Genomic DNA, 11,832 nt, shown 5'->3' on the forward strand with positions numbered 1-11,832 from the left:
ATATAGGGCAGAATATCTGTTGTTTTTTGAACATTTTAAATAAACTAGTAGTTAAACCTGGAACATATGGTAAGATTAAGCCAATCTAAGATAGGGCAATTAAGAAATTCACTAATACTATAATAATTGATCAAGTTAGTATTTTAAACCTAGTTATGAAAAAATTAGAAAGGAAGGCTTTGCCTCATATACTGATTTGTGAAAAAGAGTAACATAATGACTCTTCTATTGAGGAATATAGATTTTGACAATTTTGTGAAACATACAACTGCCTTTGTTTTCTTCACTTCTTAATTTTCATTATTTCAGAAAAAGTCTGATCCTCAGGCTTACATAAACTAAAAACTGACGTACTTACCGAATCGTAGGATGTTCTCTTTCAACCTAAAATCACAAATCATACCTCTGTAAGTACTGGTTGATAGATAAGTCACATTCTCCCAAATATCAAACCACAAAAATAAATTCTGATTCAGAGCACTGTTTTCCAAAAGAAACATATTGTCGTTCATCTCCAGTACAAAAAAACTTTACATTTTATCTTCTGGAGCTACAGTTATAAATACACTTTACCGCTAAGTATACGATGACAATTACAATATATTAACTTCTACAGTCATGCATTTTCGTTTGTGACTTGTTTTAGACAATGATAATCTCACCTTTAGTTATATACAGACAGACACAAGATCACGTGATCAAGTTTAATAATTAAGTTACATGTATAAAGTTTTTCTCAAAATATTACAACAAAAACTAATAAAATTCACTATAAAAAGTATCAACTTTTTACAAAGAGGAATGAGTACACTTCAGTGTGTGTGTAGTGATTCTTAATTGTACGTATCTACGTTCACTCAATTTCTACAATGTTTTGACAAAACTATTTTAAAGTTTGAATGAACTGGGTTAATTGAAAATTGTATTAGCAAAAACAAAAATATCAGTTCTCAATGTTTTCAAATTTGATTCTCCATATAAGTGGAAAGAAGTTTTTGGTCCATGGATTTACATGAAAATTGTGTGGACATACAAGAAATAATTCAAAATAGGTATCTCTACATTTTGAATTTTGATACTTTAATACTGAAGGCCACTAATAACGTACGAGGGGCAGTCTTGAGGGCTCTCAGGAATAGCTTCAAAGATGTACTTGAAATCTGACAAGAACATTTAAGTGGTTATTGAAAACAAGATGTGAATTGTTTTTTATGTAATTGTTATTTTCTTATCACATATGTACTTCAGTAAGTGCATACAATGTCAACTGAATGTAGTATTAAAACAACACAGCATCCAGTGCTAAAAACTGTAATTTGAAGCTCTGCTGAAACATATGTTACCTAGGCATGACTGGTCAAACCTTAAAAATATTACAGTCTCAGCAGGGGTCAGCAATTTGTGTGTGAGAGAACATGTGTTTACATTTCTATGTAATCAGCTTGTAATGTTTCTGTTTCTTGGTGGTGACAGTTTACAGTGTATTTTTTTGCCTCATATACTGATTGGTGAAAAAAGAGTAACATAATGACTCTTCTATTGGGGAATATAGATTTTGACAATTTTGTATATTGTACATCTGGCTTAGAAATATATTGTTGTCTGAACCAATCGCCCAATCAGTGGAGTAAGTGAGTTTTTCTCTAAGGTTTATTATTGTAAGTATAGAGGACAGTAGCCACTGAAGGTCATTTAACATTCCATAAGAAAAGGAGCAGTTTGTATCGATAGAGAGCAGGTTTATAGTATTTGTGTTGTGGATATGCCCATAATGATTTTAATTGTTTTTTTCTAAAATGCCTTGCATTATTCTCAGTGCAGCTGACAGTATTCTAACATGGCATTTGAAACTATGTCAAAGATGTCAACTTCCTTAAAACTTGCACAACTTACTTCTTTACTGTTAATGGATCTCCTTCTTTCTCTGCTTCTTTTACATCTTCTTCCTCCACTGTAGTCTCTGAAAAGTCCTCTAGAAAATCCGAGAACCAGTCATGAAGCCACATTCTGAAGGAGTGTCTCCATCCTGAAACTGTTGCAGGAGGGTTAGGCTCAGTAGGGGAATCTTCTTGATCTGTAAGCATAAGTGGCATTTAGCAACAAACATAGAAATAAGAAAACTTTAAGGATTACAAACCCATGAATGAAAACTTAAACTTTTTAGCACTTTTAAATTTTTCTCTGAAAACAAAAACTCATCAAATACTTTATTTCTTTATATATTTACAATAACCTAACTAGCATCTCACATAACAGATCTTTTCAGAGTGTATATATATGAGCAAGAATGCTTTAATATTAACAGGGTGTTTAAAAGCATCCAGGTTATACGTACTATTACATGTGCAAACTCAATTTCTTCACTGAGAAAACTTTTTGGATCTGTTACTGGTTACTCTAGGCTGGAAAAAGAATATATAAAGTAAATAAATCTGAGCAAAAATGAAACACTAAAGAAAATTTGAGCATAAGTTATCCAAAATACTTGCAATCTTTTTCAGTGACTTCCTTTGCAATGTCTACCCACTCATCCTTTTCTGTCACTGATGATGATTGAAATTCTCCAACTTCTACCGTCCTGTTTCGATCATGCTTCTCTCTCCTCACTAACCGTCTCAATCTAGCAGGAAAAACATTATTTCCTAAAACAAAACATCAGTTTTCAAATCCTAAACTTAACATATTTATATATATGAATCATATAACAATAGAATTGTAGTTTGTCTAGATTAACTTTAACTTTATAACAGTTAAAAAAAATGATTTGATATTTTTAGTAAAGCCCTTAATGTACAAACAAACACACTGTCATTGCTCATCTGGAATCATTATGATGACTTCTCTTATAATCAACAGCTCTTGTTTACATAAGTTATTTTGACAGAAAAACAACCTACCTACAGTTATAATATTATTCAAAAAATGAACTCAGGTTCATTTTGGTAAAAGTAAAAAAATTAACTAAGTGTGCAAAACAAGACAGCAATGCGAATTTGTTTTCAGAAAAAGGTCAAAAACATTGTGTTGTTTTTTTAAATATAAAATCTTGGAAAGCTTGAATTCCAGAGTCTATATAATAAAACCCTACAAATCGTTTTTAGCTAAAATGCGAGTTTATTTTTGCTTAATTTGTTGTTCCACTTATAAATTCCCTAGATACAATATCAAGATTCCTTTTATCAATGCTAATTTACGAACATCCGTTACACAAACTTAGAAGCTTTCATCTTATAGGGGACTTAAAACAATGAAACAAACAGAACACTGGCTATATGTTTTAAAGTTTTTTTACAATGTATTTGGACATGTATGTTATTAACCATGTATCTTCTCAATTCACTGGTGCTAGAACCAAACAATTATAATGTGTTATTTTAAATTTAGTATAACTTCCATGTTATTGAATACCATATCATCCTTTTGAAAGAAAGTAGCAGAGAAACACAGAAAAATACCTGTACTGAAAGAGTTAACTGGCAACAAGGTCTATTATAACATGTAAATTGCAGTCTAAAGCAGACGAACAAGTTACTGCCCATATAATACAGAATTTATCATACAAAAGATAGAAACCAGTGCAAGCAGTTTTAACCCCAAACTGGGATAATAAGTTTGAAAACAAACAAATAAAACAAAGGTCTTAGATAATATTACCTGAAAACAACTGATTAGTGATTTGAAGCTTTCCTTGTAAACATTACAAAAGAGTAAAATAACATACTGAATGTATGTTATAGTAAATCACTAGGAGAAGTAAATAACAAGTCAGTCTGTACTAGTGACAATCAGGAAAGGCCAACAATACTATCAATTATAATTTTTGTACATAGATGAAGAGTATTACTATATTGACATATTTAATAAGAAAACAAGCTGCAAAGAATTTTTATTGTTTGACTTCACAACTTTCTTAAAAAAGATTATTATGAAAGTCAAAGAGACCTATTGTACTGACACATTTTATATCAAAACGAGCCACATAGAGTTTACACTGTTTAGTTGACTTCATAACCTCAAAAAAAATTATAAAATTTGAAAGAAAACATAATGAGCCCAACTTGAAATGTTATATATATATATATACATATAATAGTTTTCATACTTTTAAACCTAAAATTTGATCCAATAAAATTAGGTGTAAAACTTTCTCAGTAAAATCAGGATGTATGAAATTTCTGTAAAGATTACAGATATACCAGTAAATACAGACAGTTGATCTAAATAAATCACTGTTTCTTTGTAATTTGTGCAAAAAAGACCATGACATAATCAAACCAAAATCTGGTAACAGAACATAAGTGTAAAAAATTAGAAGTTTCAGGGTAAATCACACATCAATAACAAATTTCATCTTCGGAAAATTAATATTTGAACAGTAAAAACAATATTGTGTTGGAAAACGAATATTCATTACATGTTTACAAAGAAAATCATTCTCCACACCTTGGAGATTTGCTTCCAGCAATTTCCTTATCTTTCACATCCTTATCCTTTTCATGCAATTTTTCTGTTAGAAATCGATTCTTTTCTTTTTCTTTTTCCAATTCCTTTACAAAATCTACAGGTTTTTGTTCCCGGAGTTGCTTTAGTTCATTTGCTGTAAAAGACACAAAGCAAAACATGCATGTGAGAAAATAGGGAAGAGTTTGATTCGAAAATAATGATCAGACTAGCCCGACAGGATGTGCTGCTCTAACATAAGTTCTGAACCTCTATGTATCAAATAGCACCAATACATTTTTATCTCCACCACCGAAGGTTATATTTTCACCTCTGAGTATGTGTGTGTGTGTTTATGTGTTTATCAGCAAGATTTCTCAAAAATGGATGAATGGAAGTTGGTATACGTTTGGACTATGACCCAACTTAGAAATGATTAGTTTTTGGAAGGGTCAAGGTCAAAGCAAGGTCACAAAAATCCCTATCTGTTAATATGGGGATCAATTTTTCACACTATTTTTGCTCCATAGCTCAGTAAAAATGATTAAATTTTGATGAAACTTGATGGACATATGAAGAATATTATTCCTCATTGTCCTGTCAAAAATGGTCCACGTCAGTAGATAACAATGGACATACAGACACATTTTCATATTTTTTGAGAGCCGAATATTATCAATGCTGCGTGGCAGATGTATACACTCTACTGAATACCCCTATAGTTCTCGTATGTTTCAGGTATAATACATTAAATAACTCAGCATTAGGGCTGTTTACTGGTCATTCATTTAAACACGATACATACTGGGATACAATGAAAATGATACCACTACATATTGTGATACACTCTAATGCTTCTTTTTAACCCTAGAATGCTATCATTAAATTTTCTGCCATTAACCCCAACTGGTATGGGTCATAGTGATCCCATGCTAGCATTCTAGGACTAAAAAGTAAAAAGGAAACATAAGTCAATACTCCCCTTATATTTTTATTTTTCACCAGGAAATAATAAGGTTTAAATATAATAAAGATAAATATAAATTATATGCAAATATGAATGTTAAGACATGTCCCCCCCCCTCAAATTCCTGGGTACGCCACTGAACTACCTACACCTAAATGAGCAACCAATCTTTTTTTTTAACTGATTTTAGTAAAGTATAATCACACTTTGGACTTCATGATGCCTAACAGGTTGTCTTGAATATGGAAATAAGAAAATAAAAAAAAGAATGTCATTTTTTTAAAGTAGGTAAATTTTCATACATTAAATTAATCTTAATCATGAAATATTATTCTTTAGTATAATAAAATAATAAAGTGAAATAAATGGTAATAAACTATAACTTTATTCATATTGTATCTCTCATACTAACTTATATCTTCATATTGCTGAAGGTCGAGAGGCTCGATATTCTAGACTTAATGCTACATAATACGTTTTATAAATAGAAAAAATCTGGGATGCAGTGATGTACAGTTGTGTAAAAATGACAGTGGCAATGAAGACAATGAAAGGTATCAAAATATGACATTTTGCAAATTTATGGAATTTTTCTGCCAAACCAATATGCTGACAAGAAAGGCACGCGTACCACAAATACTGTACTGTAACTACAGACTGGGAAATATCAGTATAATGTTTCATTCATACTCAGCACATGTATATAAGGTCAGCTGAGTACAGTATTAAAATAATACAGTACTAAATGTAGTGTTATATTTACAGTCTGTATAGAAAACTGTCAAATTTATAATAAAAAAATACAAATCCTTAAATATTTTTTAACATATATATATTCTACATAAAATTATACTCTTGTGAATATCAGAATGCCTCAGTGAATATACAGTTATTTTGTTTGCATATGATTCAGATATAACTGCATGTACTTGTGCCAAGCTTAATTTACATATAAACTACTCCAGCCCTACCATGGGCATCTAGTGATGACACTAAAAAGAATGCCTTTATGTACAGATTAAACTCTTTAAAATAAAACACTGTATAATTAACATTGTCTCTATAAATGACACTCAGATTTAACTGTCAGGTCTTTGAATAAACAAGTTCATAAATGTCACAGAACTTACTTCATTCCATAATGTTTCTGCTTTGTTCTTTTGCATGTTTTTCTTTGAACCTTTGTATGCTTTACTTGTTTGTTGTTACAAACAAAACTACACAATGGGCTTCTGTGCTCTGCCCACTGCAGGTACAGAAACCTGATTTTTAGCATTATAAGTCCTCACACGTACTGATGAGCCTACAGGAGGAGGAGAGTGGGGTGGGGTGGCTCCTTTGTATTCAAACTTTACAAAATTATAAATACCATAAACTAAATAGTCCATTTTCATTATAATATTGCTTTTATTTCAAACCTGTGTGTGAAAAAATAAGTTCATTTGACACATCCATGGAACCACATGTTGTATGAACTTAATTTCTGGTGCTTTTGTTTTGTTCATCATTAAGGCAAGGCTGCCAATCTAGGAGTTTAATGTTACTACATTTGCTCATCTTTATACCACCAAAAACTCATAAATGTTAAAGTTAGCTTTAATTTGTTATTTAAATAAACACACTGTCCAAGCTTTCTTTACCAATCATAATTCACAAATTATCATTTACAAGTTTAAACCAACATACATAACTGCTGATTTTCCAAGATGGCAGCTAAAAGCTGTTCGTGCAACTGGTTGAGTTGAGTCTCATAAGCTGATCGAAAGTGGTCTGTGAGAAACCTGGAGTCCTGAGTAACTTCTGCCTTAAGAAATATAAAACAATAGAAAATTACACCAAACAGCTATTCTCTACTTTAATCAGAAAACTTTTACACAAGATCAATAATTCAAAATCTAAACAACGGCATTAACTTACAAGACACTTTAACAAAAATGACAATGTTTATTCTCTATGTGCATCAAGAATAATTAGCCTAATACAACTTGTACTGTCCACGTGATCACATCATAATCAACTTGCTTTAAGAAACTCAAGTTTACTGCCTTTTTACATAATACTAAATATCCAAACAAATTTATCATTTTTGACTAGATTAGAACAATGGAAACAACAAATTAATAAATCATTCCTTTAAAGTTTTCCAAGCTTCTTAAAAATATCAGAGGTTGGTTGGTGATTTACTGCTTAAATATTTTGCTAGATTTAACCAAATAATCTGATTTTGAAAACAAAGAATCTGCAGCTTTATAGAACTGTTGGCACACTGATTTCTGGCCTTAGAGAAAAAGTGGTAGTTATGGCTTAGTGCATGGCAACTCATAAGCATTTGGGCTTAGCTTTTTAATTTCATTTGTCATCTTACTTTTTTGTGCAGAAAGTCTATTTATAATTTTAATATTTGTTTGGATTTTATTTTCCACTTAATACTTAATGGTTTGTTTGGAACATTCTGTTGATTAGGGCATATCCATTTCCCAAGCCACAAATAACAATGAATGGTTTGCCTAATGACGTACTATATGCCATTAGTTTAAATATGTTTGGATATTTAATGGTTAGATAAACTGGTATATGAAAAACACAATGTAAACTGGGATGGTGATCTTATGATAACTGAAAAATTGAAGGCCTTGTGACCTTGACAGACTAAATAGTTTTCTGCCATCTTGCTTGTTCTTACATTGTCCTATATTTGATCAAAACTGAATATCAAATTTATTTTCAAAATTTCAAAGAAACATTGTGAATTTTAAATAGTTTGTCTTGTAGCACATATACAGATATAATTTACTAGGATATGATAATACTTTTCAGAAAACACTCTTTTGTTTTAACTCAATAATGGTAAGTCTGTTGAGTAGCCATACTACAATTGACAGCTGTGATGAAATAAAAATCTGCTCATTGAAGGGAAAAAATCTATATTTAAAGTATTGAATTCTACAGAAAGTTGGAAGACAGTAACCAATGAAAACACACAACAGTAATGGATGCAGGTACGTCAAGTACAAGCTAGATCTATTAAGTCATTTAATTAAGTTTGGTAAGAAGATGTCATAATTCAGTAATACATAAACTCAGAAATCTTCCCAAACATACTTGCAACAGACTCTCCTCTTCTTGACCAAGGACATCTTCATGTAACAAACACATCTCGTCCTCCTGAAAATTTCGAAATGGTAGACTTGTCGAAGCACTTGGAAGAGTGTCAGGTTCTTTTTCAGTGTCAGGTTTTTCTGAACGAAACTTGGACCTTATGGCTTGTCTGAGAGACATCCTTTTCTACCTAGAGCTGAACTGGCACATCTGCCTGCTTCTCAAGTTCACCTGAAATTTCAATTATCAGCAAATATCTGTATGGCAATTACATAATTTAAAAAATGGGTTCACTGCCATTCAAAAATGGAAAATTCATAAGCATATGGACATATTGGATTAATAACAAATAAAACTAGCTAATTCTCTGCTCTTTGTCATGTTACAAGTTACACATTCAACAAAATTAATATATTCAACAAAAATGTTACATTACAATGCTTGAACAAGACTATTTAATTTTCAGAAGTAATATCCATGGAAAATAATAAAATAATAACTCTTTTTAAAATGGCTTAACAGTTCATATTTATAAGATAATTAAAATGATACCATTATATAAAACAGTGGTTAAGTTATGGTACATTAGCTATAACAAATACATTTCAATTGTAGAAGAATTCTCAGTTTATGAGCTTAGAGTTGTACAAGACCTGAAGTTAAATCAAATAGAATATTGGCTTTCTGAGAGTCCATGATAAGATATGCATACCAATGATTAGTTAATAAGTTATTATTTAACATATACAAAAGTCACGATAGGCACTGAATATATTGAAAAATTATGGAGTGCCTACTAAACTGGAGGTAGTAAATAGGCATCACTTGATTGAAAGAATGTGATTATAAAGTCTCTCACACATATATTTTTTGAAATTTTTAATTAAGTTACTTATGTCGACTATTTGAACAGCTATTTGGGTTATAACACTTTCACAGTCATTGATGATACTAAAATGCTGGGAAAATATGATATTCTAGAGAATGCTTATTTGATTCAAAAGAACTTGGAAAGACTTAAGTAGGTAAAAAATGTGGAATAGGTTTCAATCTTGGAAAGCATAAAGCAATATACATCAAAATTTGTAAAAAGACTTGTTTATTGTAATGCAATGATCACAGTTGCAGCTTCTAATATACCTGAAGGCAAACTATTGGGAAGTAATGCTATCTCAGCTGGAATTGTGTCTGAGCTTTCCATACATTAAACTTGTGTCTCCTAATCTTGGTACCAACAGTTTTTTATGAAAATGTCATATGGATTTATGCATTCCATACATTTAACTGTCTCAAAACCTCTATCTTGTCACCCCATCCCCCCATGATCCTTTCTCCACTTCCAAACCTAAGATTATCTTGGTAGCTTTGACCTAATCCTTTTCTACCAGCTCAACACTTTAAACAATATGACAAATGTAGAAACAATATTGTAAATGAGGTCTAATCAGCATCTTACAGAGAGAACCAATGACACTCAATATTTCTATGTATAAAATTTAAAATTGCATGAAGATGTGAAAATATTAAAAATTGTTTATTAAGAGTAATATGTATAAAATTTTGTGTCCACATGTAAAAACATGTTTATTATTTTGTTTCATGAATGTATGTATGATGAGGATCATAGTTAGTTCATTTTCTTGCTTTGGCCATTCATCACATTCTTACAAGTTACAGGCAATATTATTAAGATTTCATTCTTCCAAGTTAATAATAAGCTATTAAAAGAAATGTTAATAGAACACAACATATTCAGCATGTTAGTAATTATCTTGAACCTTATTGGAGAAAAATAAGTTGTAACATCACAAACGTCAACTTCAAGCACATACATTACTTAACTTAACAACAGCAGTTTCATTCTGTTTCAAACAGTGTTTGTAAAACATAATGAACTATTTAACTTTCTTCAACTTAACATTATAACTTATAATTTTATACGACTTGACACTTTTGAACTTATAGTTATACGATTTTGTGTTACATAACTTACTGTGATCGGAAGTTATTATTATTAGCCAGCATACACGAGCCTTATACTATAAGTTATACTACTACTAGTAGAAGTAGTAGTCAAACAAAAGTTGAATTCCTGAATCTCACGTTACTTTTTAGTTTTTACATTCAATTGTTTTTATTTTCAGTTATAAGATAAAACTTATAAGATACACGCAGATCCAGGGGTTAAATTTTGGGCTGTCACAACCTAAATCTTAACATAAAGCAACTAATATATTTTTATATCAATAATAATTAATAAAAGTAATACTAATAGCACTATTAATAGTAATATTAATACCAATGATTGACGTGACACTGACATTATATATAATTTTTTTTAATTAAATTTAAAAATATCAAGCTTATTTTATTAACATCATTAATATAAACATATAATTTATAAAGTATGACATAATATTCTTTGGTTTTATATATAGAAAATGGCAAACCTAATATTATACAACTCAAAATTGATTTTGATATCAGATACTACAAGAATACATACATGATGATAAACATTTAGGATCACATATTTAATATTTCCCTTTGACTTAGCCTAAGAAAAGACTCATTGATAAACGGTATTCAACGACAAATACAGTACCACCTAGTGCTTGAAGAGTGAACTTTTGTCAGTATGATTCTATCATCATAAATGTGTTTATACCACTTTTTTTACAAACGTTTCTCATGCAATTTACAAAGCAACAACTTGAAACTGGCTTATAAATAATTAACGATCATACATTTCAACATTCTCTAAGGTTGGTATTCAGGAAACTTTTATCTCGTTAAATAAATAACGTTGAGAGCATTCGTTATTTTTATAAAATACAACCACAAAATGCAAGAAATTAAACGTTTGAGATGTTTTTGTTTTGTTTTTCAAACACAGGATTACTCTATTTTAGTCTCCTGTGAAACAACTCGAAAACGAAATAATAACGATAGTGCATATGTTTGTTATTGTCGTATAAACCTGTTGCATATCTGATTAAAAAATGGAAATAATGGGCGTCCGAAAAATTTATTCCAGAGCGCAGGCCATTGCCTTGAAGTTTGAATACAATGCTCTGACTGATTATGGCTTATTTATTTATACCTAATTTCGTCATTTATATTTTAAATAATTTAATTTTCTAATGCGTTTTTCGAATAGATTATTCAAATAAATTTTATTCTGAAATTCCAGGGAGAGCAATGTCCCCCTTGCCCCATCCTTCGGACACCCATTTGTGAAAACTAAATAATAATGTTGCGTCAGCGAGTCACATGACTACCGTGACGCAACGTTTCTAGAACTATCATGTACTTTGGCGAATGTT

General features: G+C 30.5%; 1 protein-coding gene across 1 annotated transcript in view; it reads right to left on the reverse strand.

Annotated features, from left to right (window-relative positions):
* The window catches only part of LOC106467709 (GRAM domain-containing protein 4-like), a 43,838-nt gene extending 32,743 nt beyond the window's left edge, over window positions 1-11,095 (reverse strand). Inside the window, exons 1-7 of the mRNA XM_013928084.2 lie at window positions 11,013-11,095; window positions 8,510-8,737; window positions 7,094-7,211; window positions 4,444-4,597; window positions 2,490-2,620; window positions 1,894-2,074; window positions 359-384 (exon numbers count right to left, since the gene is read on the reverse strand). Coding sequence (XP_013783538.2) covers window positions 359-384; window positions 1,894-2,074; window positions 2,490-2,620; window positions 4,444-4,597; window positions 7,094-7,211; window positions 8,510-8,686 — 787 coding nt within the window. The 5' untranslated portion in view covers window positions 8,687-8,737; window positions 11,013-11,095. The remainder of the gene's footprint in view (window positions 1-358; window positions 385-1,893; window positions 2,075-2,489; window positions 2,621-4,443; window positions 4,598-7,093; window positions 7,212-8,509; window positions 8,738-11,012) is intronic.
* Window positions 11,096-11,832: the final 737 nt, after the last annotated feature.

This window comes from Limulus polyphemus, unplaced genomic scaffold (genome assembly GCF_000517525.1).
Source record: "Limulus polyphemus unplaced genomic scaffold, Limulus_polyphemus-2.1.2 Scaffold2714, whole genome shotgun sequence".
NCBI lineage: Eukaryota > Metazoa > Arthropoda > Merostomata > Xiphosura > Limulidae > Limulus > Limulus polyphemus.